At 40.4% G+C, this 24,055-nt stretch overlaps 3 protein-coding genes across 6 annotated transcripts in view; 1 reads left to right on the top strand and 2 right to left on the bottom strand.

The window, feature by feature from the left end:
• The window catches only part of PEX1 (peroxisomal biogenesis factor 1), a 34,975-nt gene extending 25,820 nt beyond the window's left edge, over nucleotides 1-9,155 (bottom strand). For all 3 annotated transcript variants that reach the window (XM_050891043.1, XM_050891044.1, XM_050891045.1), the window contains exons 1-6: nucleotides 9,027-9,155; nucleotides 6,439-6,582; nucleotides 4,461-4,544; nucleotides 4,104-4,218; nucleotides 3,242-4,014; nucleotides 1,688-1,807 (exon numbers count right to left, since the gene is read on the bottom strand). In XM_050891043.1, coding sequence (XP_050747000.1) covers nucleotides 1,688-1,807; nucleotides 3,242-4,014; nucleotides 4,104-4,218; nucleotides 4,461-4,544; nucleotides 6,439-6,582; nucleotides 9,027-9,155 — 1,365 coding nt within the window. The remainder of the gene's footprint in view (nucleotides 1-1,687; nucleotides 1,808-3,241; nucleotides 4,015-4,103; nucleotides 4,219-4,460; nucleotides 4,545-6,438; nucleotides 6,583-9,026) is intronic.
• A 358-nt stretch (nucleotides 9,156-9,513) lies between these two features.
• On the top strand, nucleotides 9,514-14,525 carry RBM48 (RNA binding motif protein 48). Its single transcript, XM_050890927.1, has 5 exons — nucleotides 9,514-9,651; nucleotides 11,365-11,555; nucleotides 11,686-11,831; nucleotides 12,784-13,319; nucleotides 14,344-14,525. The coding sequence occupies exons 1-5, from the start codon at nucleotides 9,514-9,516 to the stop codon at nucleotides 14,428-14,430; spliced, it is 1,098 nt and encodes a 365-aa protein (XP_050746884.1). The 3' UTR covers nucleotides 14,431-14,525.
• On the bottom strand, nucleotides 13,402-23,729 carry CLXN (calaxin). Of its 2 annotated transcripts, XM_050891970.1 has the most exons (7): nucleotides 23,672-23,729; nucleotides 23,163-23,318; nucleotides 21,570-21,674; nucleotides 19,235-19,386; nucleotides 16,939-17,043; nucleotides 14,797-14,866; nucleotides 13,402-13,662 (listed from the first exon to the last, which is right to left on the bottom strand). In XM_050891970.1, exons 1-6 carry the CDS (start codon nucleotides 23,727-23,729, stop codon nucleotides 14,816-14,818), a joined length of 627 nt encoding a protein of 208 aa, XP_050747927.1. In that variant the 3' UTR covers nucleotides 13,402-13,662; nucleotides 14,797-14,815. The 2 variants fall into 2 exon arrangements, with proteins under 2 accessions (XP_050747927.1, XP_050747926.1); XM_050891969.1 differs by lacking the exon at nucleotides 13,402-13,662 and having other exon boundaries at nucleotides 14,678-14,866.
• Between the last annotated feature and the right edge of the window lie 326 nt (nucleotides 23,730-24,055).

Below are 24,055 nucleotides of genomic sequence, written 5' to 3'. Positions count from 1 at the left end.
CCCTCTCTTCCCTGTATACCCTGCTTCCTATACAAAGGGCCCTGGGCTCATCCCGGTCAGGGGCACCACCAACAAACTTCAACAGGCAGCCAAAGAGACCAAACGACTTACCCCAGATCACCTAGATAAATGGAATAGGAAAAGAAATTGAGTCTAGATCGCATCTCCTGGCTGAGTTCCTAATCAGAGAAGCATAATTCCTGTCTAAAAAAGGGGGAATCAACCGAAATCATGGAAGCAGTGTAGAGAAAGGAAAATGAAAGTTACTGTCATATTTCTTTCTGCATTTGTCTGTTTTTTTCCAAGAACTACAAAAACTTCAACTGAATTAAAAAGGAAAGGGAGAAATCTGTATTTAAAACATATAAAAGCACACATAACTACTTTTTACGATTTTAGCAGATTACTGCCAGAATACTTCTTTTAACTCCAATATAAAAAAAAAACAATGCAGCTCAACCATTCCTCTGTAGGTAAGAAACCAAATTAGAATATCGGGGATAAAGAACAAACCTGCATAAGCCCTGCTACTATGGGAAGTGCTGTATTTAAAGATTTGAGGGGCAGCTAACATGGGAAAAAATCAGGCCAGTGTCACACAGAAACAAGCATACGGTACAGTATGAAGAAATACATCATTCCAGAGCTACATCTGACAGACTGTGAGAACTTGTACTAAGTATGCTCTTACTGTCACAGATGCTCACTCAGAAGACTGGATATGTCTCACAGGAAAACAGAGGGATTCAATGATATAACTCTAGAAAATTAAATCTTTAGCATGAGGAAAAGAACAATTAAAAGGAAGTAAAAAACTAAACAGCACATTAAAAAAATCATAATTTTACTGCAATTGTCTTTCTTAGGAAATCCACTGAGCACTGCAATGTTTGAAGAGTATAAGCATGTCTTCTCCCAGAAGACTTAAAATGGATATTTCCACTTTAACAATATGATTCTTTTTCTTTTTTGTGTTTGTTTTTATAGGCTTAAATGTATACACTTAAAATTTGCTAGGTTTGAACTAGTATTTAGGTACTGCAGATAAGGGTCTGAGGCAAAATTATTACTGATTATTGTTGCTATTTTGTTTATGTTTGAGACCTAATTAAACAGAAAATGTATCTTTTCCCTACCAATGCCATTTCTCCTTCATGTCAACATCCTTTTTAATAAGAAAGACATCAGAAATTTTCACAATTTGAGAATAACGGAAGACCCTGTGATTTAAAAGGTACTATTACAGCATTCCTGTAATGGCTTCAGGAAACTAGGAGTCAAAATTCAGAAGTTCTATTTCCTCCACCCTCTGTGACCTCTGCCAGTTCCATTAAATAGAAAATTGTTAAGGATAGCATCCCAAACTATTTGAAATATTTACCAAGTACAAAACAAAATTTAATGGCTTGATGTTTACAGTATCATTGATCAAAATACAAAATAGTATTACTAGATAAGCCTTGTTTAAGTAGATCATAGCATCTTCTTAATTTAAACTTACATTGTAAAAAGAAAAAGCAAGGAATTATTAAAAAAAGAAATTCCTTTGGAATTGTCATACATCATAGACAACTTCCAAACTATCACCTAACAAATGAAAACAAATAAAAAAACCCCAACTTGACCAGAGCAACATTATCAGTTTTCCAATATACGAACAAATACGTGACCAAGAATGTCAACTCACTAAGTTCTGTTTGGGTTGCAGTGTAAGAGATACAGGAATTTTAGGAACAGATTCAACTGACTTAATTCGGACCGTTGAATGTATTTCAATACGTAGTTTTTTTCTCAGACCATCTGGAATCTGAAATATTTAAAATCAAAGCAAAGAAAAAGGAAATATCAGAAAGTAAAACAGTTATAACATTGCATATATAATACAACATCAGTTTCTTCATCACTACTAGAACCTCTACATTTGATCATTGATTTGTTTATTGGTTGTAATCTGCAAGAGAATTAAGAAGGAAACCATAAAATTGATGGTGGTATCCAAATCTTGTTCTCTCATGCACACTTTAATTGCCTTTCATCCTGTTGGTTAAAGCGCTCACTATAGCTGACCATCTACTAACTTCTTTAAATAAAAACCAGAAGGTTGAAAAAGAAGAATTAGGAGGAATTCTTAGTTTAGGAGAAGAACAGCAACTCTACTTTCATTTGCTGATTAAAATTAATTTTACATGGGCAGGTAAATACAAATAGGCCATTATACAGATCAGAACTAAGCACATCTGCACCACAGAGAGAGAAAATCCAGTCTCCTTAAGTTGTACGAGTCAGTTTGCCCTTTTAAAAAGGAAACTACTTTTCAAATGTTCTGTGTTATTTTAAACATATACCCAACCTGAAAACATCTCATAAATGTTTATTAAGTCTGAAAGACTTTATGGTTGCTAGCATTTGGAAAATTGTTACATCTCTCAAAAGATTTAGTGGTAAAGACCACTGCAGGCTCTTGCTTTCATTCTCAACAAAAATATAAGTGAATGGTGAGAAGTTTATTATGTCAAAATAGTCAAATGGTGATTTGCAGTGCATTTTATCTATTTTTGTTGATCCTACATGTGCTTCCAGGAAAGAAAGAACAGAAGCAGGCTGTAGTTCTATCAGAACAAGCTGAAATGTCAGTGTCTGCACACCAGGACTTGTGCCACCTTGCAAAATAGTATATAAAAACTAAAATAGTTTAAATTATATAAAAGCTAGTTATTTGTTATTTTTTTAAAATGTATTTTAAAGAGTATATAAAAGGATTGCAAACATCTTGTAGCACTAGGATATGTGATCCCATTACTTTACAGTTTGATGACACCTAGAGTCCAAAGCACATTTCAAAGTGCTAACTGATGAAAAGAATCTCATTACGCAGTACTGAACGTCTGTAAGTAGGAACTTTCACATTCTCATGAATACAATGGCTACCAACAGAGTTTGAAGAAAGCATGTGTTCCCTCCAGAAACACTGAAGAATATTCCCCATTTGGTGAAAAAATACTAAGGGTGCAGAAATGCAGAGTACACTGTGCATCTTGGACGATGATGGTAAGTAATGTAGTCCAGAATGAGACAGCTTAGCAAAGCACAGCTCTAGTAAATATTATTTGATTCTAGTATACTTGAGAGCTTAACACAAAGTCTGTATCCCAAAACTGCACGTTAACTAGCCAGTTCCACAATTATCCAATAGAAAATATTATCCAATAAAAAGCCCAAAAGATAGTGTGCTCAAACTGACCCAAACTCTTCCAACATGTAGGGCGTCCCCACTGTGGCCATACTCTATGACACTCTTTAGGTCTTCAAATCCATTCCAAACGATTTGAACAACAGATCCCTCACTGGGTGCTTGACTGCTATTAGAGTTAGAATGATTTTTGTCTTGCGTACTAGTCAAATGCTTTTGCTTTTCAAATGGCAGATTTTGCTTTGCTTCTTGATGACGCTGTCTTGGGGAAAGCAGCTCATTAATTTTCCCATAAGATACTACAGGATTTGGATCCAAATCAACAAATTCTAAATTCCACGGAAAAACATGAATAGCATTGCATTTCAGAAATGCATGAGTGGCGGATGCATTCTGTACGCTGGGAGGCTGGGACTGACATACTCTAAAAATGGAATCCATGTGAATTAAGTTCAGCAGCTTGTCTTTGAAGGTGCTCATTTCATCTTTATCACACAAAGTCTTTTGTTTCTGCTCAGATGCATGAGAGAAAATGCTCCCTATGAAATTCCATATATTTGGGAGAACATTTGAGCCAAACGTCATGTTTGCATCAGCCTTACTCTGTTCAAGGACTTCTGGCTTTAAGTAAGGTTGTTTGGCAAAAGGATCCTTTACTGTTTCTTCTTGCTCCATGTTATTTTTCACAAAACTTTTGAGCAAGATGTCACTTTCTGTGGAAGGCGTGCTGGTGATATTTTCCTCAAGTTCACGTGTTTTGGGACGTATCAGAAGCTCCGTGCACGGTTCTAATCTCCCATAGGAGGCTGCTGGCATAAGTGTACCTGAGTATGAACACAGCAGGGCAATGAATGCATCCACTCTTGCAAAACAGCTTACTCAAGGTGCCACAAGAGCCTTCACCGTTGCTTACCGATTTTGATGTAAACATAAGTGTGCTGTTCAACCCATACAGGAAAGATGGCTTTTGGAAATACTATTCGAATCTGGTCAAGAAGACGTTTTTCAAGAGAGGAAGCGTGCAGTTCCTAGGGAAATGTGATATCATTATAAATTAAATACTGCATACATTTTTAACATTTGTTTGAAGATAAAAACTCTATTTCTCTTTCTAATACACCATTTGAAATATAAAATACAATTAAACCCCACCACATTTAGTATTTCCTTAGGGCCTGAAAAGAATGGGGCATTGTGCAAAAAACTGCTTGTGTCAGAATCTCTGTCATCTGTAAGAAAAGGACGTGAACAGTGGAAAGGGTTTTATTACCAGAATTTCCCAATCATCTGCTGAGAGTGGTTCCACTTCTACTTGCTGACAGGAGGAGACGTGGGAACAGGGTTCAAGAAATACCTGGCAAAAGTAACATCATTTCAAAACACTTAACTTCCTATTTTTAAACACATAAAAGCTCCATCTTTAATTCAACTAGAAAACTGACATCTCCTTCATTATACGTTTTCACTACTTTGAACATACATCTTCTTAATGACACTAGGTAATTCATAAGCAGAAGATGGATGTTCAACAGATTGGAAATGGATTGCATTGGGCATGCCTGGGGACTTCAACAAACCATGAATGGAAGTGAATGTGAAAAGCATCAAGAGCTTTATCAGCTGACAACAAACAATAAATTTTTAATGCATATTGATCACATAATCATCTTTGCATTTTTTAATTTTTATTTTTAAATGTTCTGGACTTTAGAATGCTGAAAAAATCATTGAGTTGTGCACAAATTCAGATGAGGCAGAAACAGCTGAAAAAAATGAGGAAAAAGTACAATACAAAAGCAAAATCAGCTCCTTTATGAATGGTTTCACAGGAAGCAGCCCCACTTCCACAGAACAGTTTTAAGGTCCTGTATATCAGGAGGAATGATAAAAGCTATTGTGGCTTAGGCTTTTCAGAAAGCATTAAACATATATTTCAAAAGTCAATTTTTACCAAAGGTTCCATTTGACAGAAAGTAACAATTTTCAAACAATATCATGTCATACATTTTTAAATAAACTTCATTAAATTTTTCTTTACATAAAGCTAGTTACCTGTCCTCTGAGAGAGATTTATTTCAGGTCAGCTTTTATAAAAGTAACAATTTTAAATTCCTCTAGGTCCTCAGTTTGAAGCAAAAGTTGAGTGGAATATCTTTTCCCCAACATGGTAAATAGAAGAGCATATTATTATGAAAGACAGCAAACATGCAATTCCTGAATCCAAAACAATGGCAAAACCACCTAATTATTCATGTATTCATTTGAGTGTACAGATGATTATTTCCAGGCAACAGTTGGGTGAGGTTTTCTTATGTTTCTTTTGTCAGTTGTTTTTCTGCTGAAGGCTATTAATTGCTAGAACTAAAAAGGGTAGTTGCCTTGCCACTGAACTAGTAAATTGTAAAGTTCTGCAAATAGATACATCATTTCTAGAGAGAATATGCTAAAAAAGTAAACAAAGTAAGATAATACACAGCTTTGAGCCACATTCTTTGATGTCTTATTATGCTGAATAAAATTTTCTATATGAGAGAATAGGCGTATATGAATATACTACACCATAACATTGTGTAGAGTAATGCTTTTCTATTCTTGTTCATTAAATCTCTACCTATTAATATAAAGAAAACCCTTGGATGTTGAGATTTTAATAGTCCCATGTCAGAAAGCTCTGCCTGCCTCTTGGGCATCCCTTCAACTTCTGTCCAATGAAAGAATCGTTTACAAGAAGTTTAACACAGTGTCCAAAAGGAAGAGGCCAGTTTAAATACACATTCAAAGAGAGAGGACACACAGGGATATACGGTGAAGGGGGAAGAAAAGGGATGAAAACTTGAACCCCAAATAAGTCAAACAAGAAGAAATATGCAGTAAGTCAATAATTACTTTAAAATAACAGGAATTCCAGGCAAAATATTCTCATGAGATAATTCCAAAATTGTTTAATTGCTTAAAAGTGTATTTTCCTAAAATTAATGGCACTGCAGATAGTGGCTCCAGTCCTGCAAACACCTACCCACAAGCCTATCCTAACATTATTTAGGCAATTGTTAATGATTTAATGAGCAAATCTTTTCATGTTTGAGACACTTCATGACGATTAACTTTTCTTATGAGCAGATATAAATGAAGTAACTGTCTAAATACATGAAACAAGAAGGTCATAGCTAATTTGTAAATTATTACCTTTTCAGGTATCTTGCAATATACTCTTTATTTAAATAAGAAAAAAAGATTGCATTTCAAACCTGTTCTCCATCTGTAATGCCAAGTTTCTCTGCTAACTGTCTGTTAATCTCTGCAATATTTTCACCCTGGTGACCTCGATGCCTGATTTCCATCCAGCTCAAAAATATAGGCTGATGACCACAGGATACTTTCACAGCCTGGCCCTGTGAGTTTCAAAGAAATAAAATAAATTAACATCAAAGAAGCTAAACAGGATGACTATTAGTTAACCTAAACTGTATTTGATTAGAGAGATCAAAGGAATTAAAAATATTTTCTGGATTTTACATGCCCTATTTTAATTAATATCCCCTAACAATAACTTGCAGCATTTACAACATGTTAGTAAAAGGTGTTTCTATTAGCAATGACAGAAATTTTTTTATTTCTGGCAGATGGGCTAACTTCTTATTAACCAAGACCTTCTTTAGAATTCTTCTCCATGTTACCTATCTGCACAACTCTCAACATAGAAGTGCGTGTTGATTTCAATTGTTAAACAGCTTTTAATTTTTATGAATTATTTTTAAGTAAGGAAAATAATTCCTCTTCCCTTCTTCTGTATTATAGTCTATCAAACAAATATCTTACAGAAATGTATAACCACGCATTTCTATTTCCCAAATGAGGAAAAAACATAAGCATATGCTTAAACTTCACATGCATTGTAACATTTGCATGGACTCCAAGAGTGCTTTCATGAGCTGGGGAATATTTAAAGTAAGTCACAAATCACATAAACTCAGATCAAAATGATTTTATCAATCTGTTTCAGAACCACTCAGCTATTTTGATTCCAAACTGAAGAATCTTAATATGTTCAGTTTCCATATAAAGAGACAATATCCTACTTTGTATCACTCAACTGATATTTTCTGTATTTTTTTCAAAAATGACTAATTTTATGAAAATCAAGTGACCAAGACAATGTACACTGTGGATATACCACAGATTTACTTGTTAACATAGTGATGTTTTCTGTTCTGTTCTCAACTGTATCCTAATAATTCCAAATACTATTTGACTTTTTGGTAAACTCTGAAAACATTTTCAGAGAATATCTACAATGGTTCCAAGATCCTTTTACCAAACATAATATTTAATTTACAGCTCTTCCCTATATTCATACAGATAAAGCTTTTCTGTGAGTGTCTTAATCTTCACACAACATGGAGTTTTGTAGACCATTTCGTCACCCATTTATCTCATAGCTTCTGCTATTAGATTTAGCTTTTGATTCCATTTGAGTTTTTTTATGATTTACTCAGTGTAATCTATTAACATAATTATTTATCCCCTTTTTAACATTTTTATTCAAGAGATTGCATTTAATATGCTATTTCTATCAAGATTTTGGAGATCATACATTTTCATTTTGCAGATCATGTTAAGTAAAAGCAGGAGCCCACCATAACCAACCATGTACAGAATGACGCTACAAGACTTCAAAGCAATTGCAATCCTTTTTCCTCTCTCTTGCCAGCAAATTTGTATAACATCCAGAAACCACAGCAGAAATGAAGCTAACATTTACATTGGATTTCTTGCAACCCCATCAACCTCCTTCTACTACCCCACATAGAAAAAAGAGCAGGTTTTTACAAGTCTAGATGATTTTGCTTTTCTGAAACGTCCTTTTTGGCCTTGGGAAATTAGCAGGTTACACATGCTGGGTGAGGCCAGCCTGGCCTAGAGGGGCTTTGCCAGGACTGTGGCCGCCATCTCCACCCCTGAGCTTTGCTCCCATCTCCTCCTCTTCACCTGCTCATTCTTGCCATTTTTCATCCTGTCCGTTCTGCTTCGCAGATCCTTAATTCTTGTGTTCATGGCACAAGGGATGCACGCAGGCTTTGCTCATTTTCAGGTGTGAAACGTTATTTAAAATCTAAGCCGCACTTCCTGCAACTGACCCATGTACTCAATAGGGCTTTGCACGACAGGAGTCCCTTTCTGTACATGAATATATAGTGGAAGATTTATGTACACCAAGAATGACGGTTCTGCTTGGATTCACCACCTTACCTCCTACCTGAAAGATTAATTTACACATTATTCGGTTAATGCTGATGAGTTACTGCGAAAACTGGTGTAAGATACATAGTGCTGAGAGAGACGCAGACGCCCACAGTGCACGACTGCGTTGGGAGAAAAATTCGACTCTTTCCCGCACTTCATTAAGAAGAACGGATGACAAAACAGAGCAGTTCCTCCGGGGCCCGGCCACCAGCGCCGCCCGGGGCTGCGCACCGGCTCCCGCCGTGAGGCGCCGCACCACCGGGGCCGCCCGGGCCCCGCCGCACGGGGCGCCGCGGGGGGTGGGGGGGGAAGGGGCGGGGCTCCCCGTTGCTATGGCCACAAAGCAGCTGCGTCCCTGTGAGGAGGGGGGGGTCCCCCCACTGCAGGGGGAGGCTCGCGCGCTCCGTCACCATAGCGACACCGCAGCTGGTGGTGGGGAGGGCTGAGGCGTGAAGGGAGGGAGGAGGGCTCTTCGTGTCACCATAGCAACGGGATGCCGGGGTGGGGGGGGTGCGGGCGACGGCGCTCTCCCATAATCCTCTCTGACTGAGGCGTCCCTCCGCCCAGGCCCCGAGCGGAGCCGACCCGGTACCTGCTGCAGGCGGAGGTGAGAGGCCAGCTCGGGAGGCAAGTGCAGGAAGCAGTCCCGGGTCCCGCTCAGGGCGACCGTCACCGCGGCGACTCCAGCTCCCTCTCCGCCGGGATTGCCGCTGCCCCACATGCCGGCGGCCGGCCGGGGCCCGGCACCACTGCGCGCCCGCTCCGCCCTAGCAGGGAGCTGCCTACTCGGAGGCGGGCGAGCGGGCCGAGCGAGGCCAGGCCTTCCCGAAATTCCCCCTTCTCCCCCCTGCCACCCCCGAAACAATGGTATAACCCACTGCCGGCCAATGCGGGCGCGGCATATACGCATTCCCTGCCTCTGATTGGCTTCTCTATCGAGGGCTTCGGCTCTTTCTGTCTGGCTCATCGACGCCGTCGATGTCCGCCTCAGTGGGAGCCAATGAGAGTTCTGTCCGTTGCCTGATTGGCTGGTGTCTCGGCGAGCAGCTGGAGCTGCCTGCGCGGTGGGTGGTGGGAAGATGGCGGCGAGCAGCAGCAGCGGCGGCGGCGGCGGCGGCGGCGGCGGGCTGGGCGATGCCTGCAAGCACCACGCGCAGCTGGGGGTCTGCGAGTCGCGCGCCAAGTACCGGGAGGGGCGGAGACCGCGCGCCGTGAAGGTGGGGCCGGCCTGGGCCTTCCGCGGGCCGTGGCCCGTGTTAGGGCCGCCTCTGCTGTGAGGGCGGCCGGGCGCGGCTGGCGGGGCCGCAGCGCGGGTCTGCCCGTGCTGAAGCGGGACCCGAGCGGGGCGGCCCCGGTCCCGCAGAGCCGCGTCCGCAGCGGTGGTGGGCGGCGCTGGAGCGGGCTGGAACCGCCCGGCCCGCCGCCGGGGTTGTTGGCTGCGGCGTCTCGAGGGCAGGGAGCTCCCGGGCCGAGCTCCCTGCAGGTCTCCGGCTGCAGCTGTGTGGCCGCCTGGTCTCCTTTGTTAGGATTTGTCCCCGTTCTGGCTGTTTTCCAGTTGTTCTCGCCTTGCTGCTGAGGTGCATCGGGGCGTGGGCTCAGGCAGGCGGTAGGCCCCGGAAGGAATAGCTGGAGTTGGGTCTGGTCAGTCTGGTAACTCCCACGTTGTATTTTCTAAATTAATCCCTTAGAAATGCATGTAGCACAAGTAGGCTAGTTCTGTGCAAAATATAAAACCAAAGATTAAGAGCAGTGCACGGAAACTTGCAGAGCTGAATGTTGCTGTTACTAGCCAACACGCAGCGGGGTAAGCAGTGCCACTGAACTCAGCAGGACTCCCGTGCACACGGCTGGTTTTGTACTTATGCGCTGGTGTCCAGCAGCTCCTGGGGAGATGGAGGGAAGGCCCCGCATCGTGGGCCCTGCCTACTGCATAGCAGGAACTTCTCACTACAGCAGCAAAAATGCTGGATTTGCTTTTTGTGTGTGTGGTTAACGTACAGTGTGCTGTAATGGCACCTTCTAGGGCTGACTTGAGAATGACAGCAGGTAGGAGTAAGCTGCTATCGCAGGAACAGTTTATGTGACCTATTTGCAGAGATTATCTTTCATGATGGCAGTTTGACAGCTGGTTTCCTGTGCGGTTCCCTTTGTCCTGCATTTGCTGTTTTTTGAGAGAGATGCGTAGCTCATGCGGTCTAAATGTTTGTTGTTTTTTTTTTTTTTAACAAAATCAGAATGAATTTCCTTTGATCTTACGGTTTAGCTACCTGTTGTATGTAGTGAGCTGTCACAGAACTTTCCATGGAGTCTGTGTTATGTGACAGTCATTATACAAAACAGAAAAGAGTGATTTGTTTGTTTTTTAACCTGCTGGGGGAAGACCTTGTTTCTCTTAGCATCTTGTACCCATCTGTCTTAAAAACGTATCCTGTTTGATCACTGGGACAGCTTTGCACACCCATGATCTGCCCCAAGGAATCGTGGTACTTTTTTTTTCTTTTCCTCCCTGTTTTACCTCTCTGCCTGTGAACAAGACAGGTTTTTCAGTGTTTTTTTTTTTTTTTTTATTTTGACAGTGCTTCATATTAACTGGTTACTAGTCAGTCTTGCAAGGAAATCTGCCAGAGACTTAGAGATTTTACTTGGCAAATGGCAGTACTCTGACCTGGTGCAGAAGAGTCAACTCTAATTTGTGGTGTTCTTTGAGTAACAAGCTTGAGTTCAGTTCCCGCTCAGTGATGAAGAGGTCCCAGATAACTGTGCGCTTACTGCTCCTGCAAGAGTCCAAAGTCAAAATAGGGTATAGAGGGGTTTTCAGCATCCTTAGAGGATTTGAGGAACAACAGAAAACACAGAGAAAATTCCTTACTTTTGCAGTAAAGCAAGAATGTGAACATTTTAGAATACTCTATTCTTTTTTTTTTTTTCAGGTTTATACTATCAACTTGGAATCTCGTTATTTACTAATACAAGGAGTTCCTGCGTTAGGTGTTATGAAGGAATTAGTTGAACAATTTGCATTATATGGTGCCATTGAAGAGTATCATGCTCTAGATGAATATCCAGCAGAGCAATTTACTGAAGTTTATCTTATAAAATTCCAAAAACTGCAGTGTGCAAGGTATTGGACAGGGCGACATCTGCCTCTTGCTGTCTTAATCTTTTACACCTTCTTTATTTACACTCTGTTAAGACTCTAGAGAGTTGAAGTAAAATCCTCAGTTTTGCCAATACAATTTCATTCCCTTCAGGGTGGCCAAGAAAAAAATGGATGAACGAAGTTTCTTTGGTAGTTTGCTCCATGTGTGCTATGCTCCAGAATTTGAAACAGTCCAGGAAACTAGGGAGAAGTTGCAGGATAGAAGAAAGTATATAGCAAAAGCAACAAATCAAAGAGGTTTGTAATTAAATTTCCTGTAGAATCTTAACATCTCACTTCAGTGGTGGGTGGGTTTTTGGTTAAAGTGCCCATTAAAGAAAACGCTTTGTATCTGGCTGTTTTAAAGATGCATTTTAAGTATGTTTGCAGCAGAATGGAGACACCTTTCAATATTTAGAGGGCTGTATCTTTTTCAAAGCAACTTTTTGGTTTTGGTTAGCACTAAAATAAAAAAATGCATAAGCTTTAATAATGAAGTATTTCCTTCTCGTTTTTTTTTTTTCAAAATGTTATCAGAAATTTCAAGCCCTGGCAGGAAATTTGAGATCATCTTTTCACCCTTGTTCCAGCTTATTCAGGCATGTCCAAAGGGACAGTTTTGTAAGGAAGGTGACCAGAACCTTCAACAAAAAATTTCTCCAGCGTACATATTGGCACTGGAGGAATGCTAAGAATGGACTGGGTTTACAAAGGCTACTGTACTGCAGAGTTCCCAGGCAGCACTGAAGGCTGGGCAAGCTGAGAAATAAGCAAATTGCTGAGCACAGGCTTCTCCTTTCTTGTGCTTATGTACTTTGGTATCATTATTCATTGCGTGAGGATATTTAAAGGGAGTAAAATCACTGATTTTTAACATCAAACCACCTGTTTTTTAAATGTTGCAAGACAGCCTATCCTTGAAATCATAACTGGAAGTAAAAGTCATTGATTTGCAACATTAGAAATATTTTCCTTGTCTTCTCAAAACTGCTGAAATACTTCTGCTTGGGCATTCCTCACAAACCAGCAGAGGGGCTAGGCTGCAAAACTTTAGTTGAAAGGTGCCACTTAGGAAAAAAGAATCACAGAAAGGTGACTGGGAATGAAGTATCACTGGTATTGCTTCTGTAATTGTATTAAATGTTTCTTCTTATGTGTTAGAACTAATAATGACATAAAATAGTGAAGCTACTTTTTTGTTGTTTTAAAGATTGCTTTGTGGTAAAGAAAGTAGAGGGGCCTAAGAAGACAGTCTCAAAGAACTCCGAGCATGACTGTCCACAGAGAACGTCAGGATCATGTGGAGCCAGTAACTGGGATCCATCCTGCTTTACAAGTTCTCACAGAGTATCCCACAACACAGGGTATCCATCTGGGAATCATAATCGGAGCCTGTTGTCATTTCCCCAGTGTGATAACAATTGTGCTGAAACTTCTGGGTACTTTGGTCAAAACACATCCCTAACTCTAAGTGTACATCCGGGAGGACATACTCCACCAACTTCCCTAATGCAGCAAAGAACGGTTCCGATTGATAATGGAGTTGATAGGTTTATGCCTCGTACAACTCACCTGCAAGAACGTAAGAGGAAGAGAGAAGAAGGTAACAAGTTTTCCCTCATCGGAACAAGTGTGGACAATACTGAAGTCATTATTGGCCCACAGCTACCAGAAATACCTAAAGTGGATATGGATGATGAGTCATTGAATACTTCAGCTACATTAATTCGAAATAAACTGAAAGAGGTATGGGTTCTGAAAGTTCTGATATTTTCGTTTTCAAACATATATATTATGTGCTTGTTATCCATAAAAATAGAGACCCTAAGATAATTCAACATTTATTCAGTATTGACAGTTTATTTGCCACTTAAAGCTAACGTTCTTACTATTAAACTCTTCCATAATGCAAAATATCGCAGGCCATTCTGCTCCATACCTCTTACACTACACTTCAGAAAGTATAAATGTCAGTGCATGGTCCTAAACAATTTTTAGTAAACTACACTTTTTTTTCCACGTGGGGAGGCGTGATAACTTTGGAGGTAGTCCTGCTGACGCCAGTGTGGTACTTCTATCTGGTTTCTGACTGAAAGGGGGTGAAAAATAACAAAGTCAGAGTTCAATGTAATTTTGCTCCAACACTTCTTATGGCATTAAAAGATGTACAGAACCACAAATTCTATGTCGAGAAGCATGTCTTAAGCTATATAACCTTTTATGGAGGATACTAATCAATTAGCAGGTCAAACACTCCTGATAAAACTTTCCATTTAAATTAAGATATGAAAAAGCTCCCTTGACTATGACTAACTAGACTGATTTGAAAGAGCTTATGTCCAGACAAACTGATAAATAAGCACCCCTTATATTAAATAAATTTCTAAAATACGTGTCAAAACACATGTTTTTCCTTTCCCTTCCCTTTTCTTCCTGGAATACCTGAGTTTAAAAAGCATACCAAACCTTACTTTGAAAACACCTCTGGTAGGGAGAGGGGTGATAAGATATGTAACACTCTATCACTGAGTATCTGAAATCAGTTTGTGTGGTTACAATACAAAAATGGTACTGCTAACACTTCTAAGTTTCACCTCTCTTGTGTTTAATGCTGCCTTTGGCTGCAGGAAAATTCAATACAACTGTGATTATAGTAATACATCCCTCCCAATACTCAAATGTTGGAGACATGGCCTTACTCTAAAACTAGCATAAAAAAGGAGTGGTTACAGTTTACTAAGATTTTTTTTTCCCCCCCCTTCCAATTTAGGTAGCAGATTCTGTTTCAAGAACATCTGTGGAAAAGCCAGAGAGTAGCTCAGCCAAACCACTTGTAAAGCAGAGAAGAAGAATATAGGTACTGCTGGCAGCATCTTCCAACAGTCATTTTTTAAAGGATATAGTTTAAAATATTTATTTTTATGTTAAAAAATAAAATTATTTTATACTGTATTTCCAAGCAATTTGCTGTTAAAAATTGTATCAATTTGTTTCTTGAAATGAACAAACCAGTGTAATATTATTGTCGCAATCTTGTCCTGTGTACCTCATACTGTAACATATTTCATAATTCATTGAAGAACCGTATTTAGGTAGAGTAACAGAAGTAAATTCTATTTATTCAGTAGCTTTTACAGTAAAGGAATACTGAAACTTAGTAATAGTTTCAAGTTGCTCCTATTTTTACTATTTCATGAAGAATGGTGAAGCAAAAAAACCTTACAACAGTATTCCACTTGAAGTTACAGTTTACGAGTTTCCTGGAAAGTTTTCTGTTCAAATGCCATACTGCTCTGTTTGGGGGAAAAAAAAAACAACGTTCATTTTCAGTTAACTAAAGGATTTAAATTTAATCGGAAAAGATGCTAAACTGAAATGTGTAAGCAGTGACAGTCCCTACACTTAGGCTACCTTGTGCTTTTTAGCTTAGAAAAGCTAAATTCCATAGCATTAATGATGTCATCACCAAGAGACCAATCAGAACATTCAAAGTTATAACTAAAGGGGAAATTAAAATTGTAACTGCTCAGCAGTGGTGAGGTATGATCAAGGAATGATCTGGCATGGAGGGCAAGAATGCCCAGCTGCAGAGTGAATTAAACTGGCTGGAAGCAGGAACGCCAGAGACTGAGATGACTTACTTAATGTGAACGAGTGAAATTTCCTTTGGTGATGAGATGAATATCTGCAGCATTGTGTTGTAACAGTCCTGGAGTGGGAGCGCTCAGGGGCCACCTTTGGGCAGCAGAACTGGTGCTGGGGGGATGAACCCAACGCTGGGGTAAGGCCCCCCATGCTGACGCTCACAGGATTGGTGCTGGAGCAAGCATATATAAGGAATCTGCTCATGGCACATCTTTGCAGACTCCTTGTAGAGCGGCTTATGGCGGTAGGACTCTAGCCAATAGGTTGTTCATTACATTTTTTTTAAAGTACATTTAAGTACAAATAAGCGTTTAATTTATGTCAAGGGGTACAACTAAAATTCCCCAACATAAACCCCACTGGGAAATCTAGTAAATGATGGGTTTTCTTCATGGAAAGCTCATAGCTGAAATTTATTTATTGCTTTTAGGGCTTGAAAGGACATGTAAAATAGAGTTCTCTTTTAACAGTGAAACTAGAGACCTAGTAAAAAGGCAGCAGTTGGGTAGGGTACAGAACAGCAGGCACAAATACTGTAAGCAAGAAACAAGCCAAGTTTTCCACCTCTTGCCATGATTAGCCTCGATTGTGTCCCTGCTTTACCACCATCGCTGACAGAAAGCAATTCATTTTTCTGTGACTTACACTGATTAGTGAACATAATTTTGTTCAGAAACTTTTTAAAACCTTTTCACTGGTGTAAAAAACAGAGTACTTACCTGGGTTTTCCCAAATCCTTGAAAGTCTTTTGACAGCCTGCCAGGAGAAGTCTGGCATTTTGGAAACAGCTGCTTTTTGCAGCTGACGTGATGTAATACAGCCTGCAATCATGGCTACAAGACCCTTTCTTCCCGTCCTCCAGCCTACCAGGTAGGTGCGCTGGCAGGAAGTGTAGGTTTCCAGCAAATGACTACTTGCCGTGTTCTCAGCAGTCTTACACAACTTTTCTGTTTCTAGGAATCACTGTGTGTATTTCAGAATTTTGTTTTTCCATCTCTATGAAGGCACAGCTTTCAGTATTTAAAAATGACTTGCAGTTCAAATAGAATAATGATTATTGGATTAGGAAAAAAATTATTCTTTATTATAGAGCAGAAATGCTCTCCACAGTTGAACTTAACGCTAAGGAAATGAGCATGTTCTAAATTACCGTCTTCCAAAAAAAAGAAAAAAATTCTGAATTGAATTAGATGTATTGCTAATAAATAAGCCCAGTTAGATGTAATTAAAAAACAGCAGTGCCACACTCTGAGATGAAGAACACTCTCAAGGTATTTTTTTCAGACAGTTACCAGCCTCTCCCAAAAGGCTGTAAGTGAGGTGATTGCAGTGTTGCCAGTGGCACTGAAGAAAGAAAAATAAAAATTGTACTCCTGGAGAGCTTTCGGATAAACAATTCAAGAGAACGGTCTCATTTTCTTAGTCTGAGAGGGTGGTCATTGAGGATCAGTCATTATATTGCTGCCCCAGGACAGACAAACATTGAGTAACAGTGTGTTCTTACATTCTCTGGTACCGGTGTTTGACTGTATAAGGAAACATGGGTGCTGTGAAAGGCAGATGTAAACTCAGCATATGCATATCTCACAACTGAAGCATTTATCATCAGTTGACTTCAGCAGGCCCCATGTAATGACAGTTAATACCATAATACGTGTATCTCCTTACCAATAGTACAGAAAGTATCGCACTTTTTTTTTTAAACTCAAGGTTGACATACCTTTATGTCTGGCAAACATGGTCCAAAGGCTTCTAAGAGAAGATTTTCATCTCTGACTGCTTTTTCAAAGTCCATAAAAGAAAGCTTGCCGTCATGATCATAGTCCTAACAAAAGGAAGGGAACTCTTCAGCAAAGGATGATTACTCGTAGTAATTGTATTTTTGTTTAACAGGTGTTTTATTGACATGGATTCTATTTTTAGTTTGAATGTATGCAAAAATAATTTTCTTTGGGCCATCAGCCTCTGCTCAGACAAGGTCTGTATCATTTGCCTCTACCTAAGGCATAAAAGGTGGAGCAAGCTCAACTACCTCATATGGCTTTGCTAACAGAATTCTAGAGAAGGCAAAACTTTAACATGGGAAGAGGCTGAGCTGAGAATTGCAGGGACAAATCTCAAGCACAGTTGCACTGAGATAAATTAGAAGTAGGAGACTTAAAAGTAGGAGAAAACGTTAGGATATATTCTGTATATGTATTTACATCATGAGTGTACCTACATCCTATTCATGAGGCTGGAAATACTTTATCCTAGTGGTTTCTATAGTAGGCATACTTCTGCCCTGTCTTTTTCATGTACAGCACCCAGAAGCATATGGTGGAGTATGCTGATGCCAGCCCACTTTCGTACTGCAGAATCTCAGCATAGCAGAATATTCCTCTGGGGGTGGGAAAAGCATCCTTGTGTTTTTAGTATTTCTGCAATTTGAAAACCTCCTGTTTCTACTGACATGGCAGCTTAAAACACCAACAAATGCTACGGTGAGCATAAGTACTTCTTTAAACCATATAAAATAAAGGCTTTAAGTGAAGATTGATGGGTGGATATGACTAGTGTTCAAGGCACAGGGCCAAAACAAAATTTTTGAAGATCAAGCCATGGAACCATCATAGCAGGTGAACATGCAGGGAGCACAGGTTCTAATGGCCAGAAAAGCAGAGACAAGGAGCTACGCAGACAGAGATTCCTGAACAGGAAAACCTGCCACTGGATGCTTAAACAGAAGTGGCTGGCTACCCTCTACCTTTTACACTCCTCAGCACAAGGGAGAGCAGGGCATGAGCATGTTCATTACAAATACTTTTAAGTATGAAAACGGTATCATGGGACTGGAGGTATGCCTAGTCACAATGCCACGGTACCTACAGGCAATTGCTTAAAGAGTAATTTTTTCTTCTTTGAGTGATGGACTCCACAAATGCATTTTTGGATATCTCATAGCTGTTCAGTTATTTGAGATGGGCAGCAATATCCTACTCGGACAACTGCCCAGCAGCCAAATCAGATCTAGACATTCTTCAAACATGTATCAGAGCTTTATTAAGTTCTCGTGCAAAAGCTGAAACAGGATTATGTACATGATTAGTTTATAATATGTTCTTACATATATGAAGATTCATTATGTCTGGAGCATAGCGCTTGTGCTTGGACTAGCACAGCCCACTTACCGACTGCCCAGAATATGAGGCTGTTCATTTTGGATGCAACCTGCAGGAAAGCTGCGCATGTCGGTGCTCCAAAGATGAACAAATTGCTGAGTCATAGCTTGCTTTCTGCGTGAGACTAGACTCAGCATTGTCAAGAACTAAGGGTAAGATGGACCTTTCAGCTGAGGGTGTGCAAAAGGGGTGGGTTTGAAAAATAGAAAAGACGGGGTTAAATAAAAGGAGTTGAGATTCAAGACCTGGTTTTAAGTGATATTTTTTGAACACCACCACAGGAGGGGAGGTTACATTTCTTGAGTTGATGAAATGTTGAAACACAGCCCCTGGCTGATCTGGATATCCTAGATTAATCACGGTAAGACAAGTTTTATGTTAATAACATTGAGTTTACTATTCTAATAGAATATATAAATTGGATAAAGACATTTCATGATCAATTGATAAAACACAAATGTACTTAATAATAAAGGTACTGCAGATGCCTAACACTGGAATAAATGCAGCTTACACTTCTGAATTTTCCACTTTTGACTGGGCTTTTGTTTTGACTGGGCATCCACATGTGTGTATGCACACATACACATACTAGTTTATACATAAAGTTTATAATACATTCACATAATAAATTAACAGTTTCATGTGAGGATACTGGACTGGGACTCGTTAGATCTGGATGATATTTCTGGCTTTCCTTAGGAGACTTGTTTATCTCAAGTATGTAACTAACTCTGTGGCTCAGAATCCCACTGCAAATCAGACACAGTATTTTGTTACCTCATAGGAATGTTCTAAGGTTCAGTTTATGCATGTTTGAAAGGCAGTCAGGTATCACAATGAGTAAGTACTTGCCATTTTCTTCAGTGCTATGTCTACCAAGTCCTTAATTCCCTCATCAGGATCTTCTTCTGATGGTTGTTTGAGAAGGCTGTTTTTCAGCATTTGAAACATTTCCTCTCTTGAAATGTATCCATCACCATTCAGGTCGTAAACCTCAAAACAGTCTTTTTGAAAGATAAATCAATTTTAAGTTCACACAAATTATATCACACACCATTAAAGCTGTCTGTTACTTATAGACAGAAAATGTGAATTGTATGTTGTACAGTATATCTATTGAGCCACATTTATTATATATATTTATATATGAAATATATGTATCATTTTGATACACATACTAGTCAATTATTGCCTATTTACCCTCATAGTTAAAATCTATTTCTGCTCAAATAAATAATCTTCAGTTCACAGAAACCATACTAACTTACAGATCTTAACTTCTCTAAAATTGTCTATTTAGAATATAAACAAGGTTCTGGTTTAGAAGCGCAATTTCCCATGGTGGGGACCACCTGTCTATATCAGAAGGACTTTGCACCTACAAAACACATCCTCGTTATTTCAGAAGCTGGGTTAGAAAAGTAAAGGAAAAGTAAGAAAGAGCTGTGGAAAAGACAACTGAAGTATCCCTTAATACAAAGAGAAAATCCCTGTAACAGAGTATTTTGAGTATCTGCCTAATTCCTCTTCTAATTGTTTCTGCCTTCCTGGAATCAGAAATTTACAACCATAATAAACTTTACTATCCTTCACAAAACTTATTGAAACAAACAAACAAACTTTTCAATTTTGGAACACAAGAGGTTTTTTTTTCCTGACAAAGACTATGTCTACAGTGAAAAACTGTACTGGCACACACTTAGGACAGACAACACTGTGTATCACTACACACTAGTGTATTTTATAGTGCTTACAGCAGGGCTGCATATTTTACTGCTTGTAGTTGTACTGACATACTGAATTACATCCTGGGCACACATCCTAGTGCTGTGACATCCCAGGCCGCTTTCCAGATGAATTTATACAGTGCATTAGGGATGGCTGATGCTGCAGCCTGGGAACTACGGAAACAACAAGCTGTCATTCTCCTTTTTCTATTACACTTTTTTCCCCACATGCCCTATTTTATTTTTTTTTCCTGCTTCTCAAAATTCTAGAGTTCTTGCTATTTTTTCTCCCCTATCTTTCTCCATCATTACTGTGGAGGTTCTCATGACCATCTTACAAACAGACTCAGTTTTTCCATCTATGCCTCCAAGCTGAAGAACTGCTGGAATTAACACAACTGCTGCTGTGTCCCCATTGTGCCAGTAAATGAATGTTGGCACAGGCCTTGGTTGGCTTGAGACTGTGTTATTTAGCCAAAATCACCCTTGAGCTACATCTGCATCTTTCTAATTTTGTGTGTGAATACAAAACCATATATTCTGTCAAAACTATATACTGTAGAACAAGCTTCAGTTCAAATGCTAGTTTTTGTAAGCAACAAAATCAGGTGGCAGCTATGATAACGGCAGTTTACACAGAAAAACCTCTGTCTCAGAGAAGCCGTTTCAGAACTCATTTTCATTACATTAAACTATACAGAATGTCCTGGTTTCGGCTGGGACAGAGTTAATTTTCTTCTTAGTAGCTGGTACAGTGCTGTGTTTTGGATTTAGTGTGAGAATGATGCTGATAACACTCTGATGTTTTAGTTGTTGCTAAGTAGCGCTTATCTTCAGCCAAGGACTTTTCAGTTTCCCATGCTCTGCCAGCAAGCAGGTGTGCAAGAAGCTGGGAGGGAGCAGAGCTGGGGCAGCTGACCTGAACTAGCCAAAGGGGTATTCCATACCATGGAACGTCATGCCCAGTATATAAACAGGGGGGAGTTGGCCGGGCGGCGCGGATTGTGGCTCGGGAACTAACTGGGCATCGGTCAGCGGGTGGTGAGCAATTGCATTGTGCATCACTGGTGGGTTTTTTTTTATTTGCTTGCTTGTTTGTTTTTTTCCCTTCCTCCCCTCCTTTTTTGTTATATTCCTTTTCATTACTATTATTATATTTCATTATTACTATTGTTAGTATTATATTTTACTTTAGTTATTAAACTGTTCTTATCTCAACCCACGAGTTTTACTTCCCCCCCCCCTTTTTCCTCCTCCTCACCCCACTGGGAGGGGGAAGGGGGAAGCGGCTGCGTGGTGCTTAGTTGCTGGCTGGGGTTAAACCACGACACAGAAGAAAACTCTTCAATTACCAAATAGTTCAGAAGAGTAACTACTAAATTATAACAAAAGCAATGTGTAATCTAATAGTCATGAATTCAATTATTACTACTAGAGTCTAGCATACAGATAAATCTTACATTTAATCCTTTCTTCCAATGTCCCCCGAAGAAATACTGATAAGCCTTCCACCCATTCCACCACACTGATGCAGCTATCGTTGTCTCTATCAAAAGTGCGGAACACTGGGAAGCATATTAGATACATTTTATAATAGGCAAACACAAAGAAAGGAATATTTTCTTAAATTCAATGAAAATATAACACTGTATTTTTTCTGAAGATGTTTCTCTGCTTTCACCAAGGTATGACTGAATCTTTCTAAGCTGTAACAATGAAGGGGATTTCGCCCCTCAGTTTACCAATCTTCCACTCCAGAATCCTGCTGGGATAAGACGTTTTGTTTGATCTGTTGCTTTCCTGACTTAAACAACTACAGGAAGTATGCTTCCATGCAGATATAAACCAAATAAACCAGTATCCCTTACACTAAAGCATATTTGCATACAGAAGAAGATTTTAATTACTAGGTTTTGTCTCAGAAAATCTTGGAGAAAGTAATCCTAGAAACACTACATAAATATTTTAAATATACAAAGAAAAATAACCTTCTCCTGTCCTTCATGTACCAAAATCTTTTTTCTTCTCCCTTCCCTGAAATAAGAAACTTTCAATCTTGCAGCTTCACTATTCATACAGCCTGTAATACAGTACTTCAAATCCAAGATATAATTCAAAGCATTAACTAACATCTATAATTCATATTTTAGAATATTAATTAGTAAGGTGGCTACAGGTACACCTCTACACGCAGAGCCAAGCATTTTGGAATTGGAAAACAACAGGTTTGCTTTTGCAAACTGAAATCAGCCCCCCTGTATGTAAGCATTAAAATAATTTCTAAGAATGTGTCCATGTAAGGTATCTTCCAAAACACACTTGACTTGTTGCATAAAATGGCAACAAGTTTTTATTTTATGGCATTTAAATACCCCTCCTGCTAGAGAACAGGAGAAAGTTGAACCAAGAGGCGGCTCTTGGCAGCCTGAGACTGAAAAGAATGGCAGACTCATGCCTCCTCCACATTCTCCTCTCGACACCCGTACGTCAGAGATCATTCACGCCGACTTTCACAGCAACTGCAAATGTGGCCCTCATATTATGAATCTGTGAAATCACTATATTTTCCAGGGGTTATTTGGCTCATTACTCTCATCTCCCTGTATTGTCTGCCTAGTTCCTTCAGTGCTGTTCACAGCGCCTCTATTCCAGAAGTTATCCACTCCAACAGAATGCCTTTCTGGGGCCTCCAAGCCCGAGACAGAGCTGTCCACCAGCAGCAGCGACTGCAGCTCCCGATGGAACCACCGGAGACACCATGCTGCCCTCTTCTGTCACACTACAGTGACGGGGACAGAAAAGGCCACACAATAGCTCTACAACTGCCTCTCTGGCTGGTCTCCCTCGTACAAGAGCATGAGCTATCCTAACTAAGGGAAAACTATTCCGCATAAAGAAAAAAAAAAGATATCCTTTACTCAGCTGGTCCTGAGCGTAACTCTTCCTTTGCTGTCCTTACAGGGATGAGATGGCACTATTTTGTCTAGGCATGCTCATCGGGTCAACAACGTAGAACTAAAAGCTTGCATCTTTTTTAGACCTATCAGTCTCACCTCTGTCCATGATCATATCATCCGTCATGCCAAACGCGCTGTGCAGAGTGTCTCTGAACATGTTACGGTCAAAGCCGACCGCAGCAAAGCGTTTGCTGGACTCGGCCACCAGCGTGTTGAAGAGCTTGATCAGACATTCCACTTCGCTTTTGTTAACTGCCCAGTCGAAACACAAGTGAACATATTTTGTAACTTAAGTTGGTAAAAATACACGGCAGGCACAGGCAAGCTACAGGGCCCGGACACCTCAGGTGTTAACCATTACACCGATGCCCCCACACCCCTCCGCCCCGTACCCGCTGTTCCTAAGGGGGCGGCGGGAAGTGCCCCCCTTGGGGGGTGGGTGGTGAACAGGGCCACAGAACGAGCAGGGGGACACCGGGAGGCGGCCGAGAGCAGCGAACGCCCCTCAGGCGGCGGCAGCGGCACGGCTCTCGCAGCCCACCGCGCCGCTGAGGCGGCCGAGCCGGGCGCGGGGTACCGTGGGCCGAGCCGGGGGAGAGACTCACAGTGTTTGGCGGATCGGCCCAGCGAGTCGGCCAGCTGCTCCAGCCTCTTCCTGCTCATGGCGGCGGGCTCCCCGCTCCCCGCCGCCGCTGCCGCTGCCCTGGCAACGCGGGCGGGCGGGGCAGCGGCGGGCCCAGCCGGCGGCGGCCAGGCGGTGCCGCTTGGTGACACTGGCGGGTCATACATAAATATATATAGGCATAACAAAGAGAAATTTTATAATACATTAAAAAATAGCGGTTGTACAAAAGAAAATAACTGAATGTCAAACGTCTAAAAATGTTTCTTGAAAAGAAGAGCTAAAAATTAAATACTACATACAATACTGTTTGTTCATCTGCTGTCAGAAGACAGAAATCTGTTAAAACACTTTTATTCCCACATTG

This window comes from Gymnogyps californianus, chromosome 2 (genome assembly GCF_018139145.2).
Source record: "Gymnogyps californianus isolate 813 chromosome 2, ASM1813914v2, whole genome shotgun sequence".
NCBI classification, from domain to species: Eukaryota; Metazoa; Chordata; class Aves; order Accipitriformes; family Cathartidae; genus Gymnogyps; species Gymnogyps californianus.
Note: the sequence above shows the minus strand (reverse complement) of the source record. Positions and strands in the feature narration are given on the sequence as shown.

Excerpts from the sequence above, each read along its gene's own strand:
- RBM48 (XM_050890927.1), top strand. The coding sequence starts at position 9,514 with ATGGCGGCGAGCAGCAGCAGCGGCGGCGGCGGCGGCGGCGGCGGCGGG. Across the intron at positions 9,652-11,364 it reads GGAGACCGCGCGCCGTGAAG|GTTTATACTATCAACTTGGA; the intron begins GTGGGGCCGGCC and ends TTTTTTTTTCAG. Across the intron at positions 11,556-11,685 it reads CAAAAACTGCAGTGTGCAAG|GGTGGCCAAGAAAAAAATGG; the intron begins GTATTGGACAGG and ends CATTCCCTTCAG.
- CLXN (XM_050891970.1), bottom strand. The coding sequence starts at position 23,729 with ATGAGCAGGAAGAGGCTGGAGCAGCTGGCCGACTCGCTGGGCCGATCC. Across the intron at positions 21,675-23,162 it reads TGATATGATCATGGACAGAG|TGTTCCGCACTTTTGATAGA; the intron begins GTGAGACTGATA and ends TATGCTTCCCAG. Across the intron at positions 19,387-21,569 it reads ATTGGAAGAAAGGATTAAAT|ACTGTTTTGAGGTTTACGAC; the intron begins GTAAGATTTATC and ends TCTTTCAAAAAG.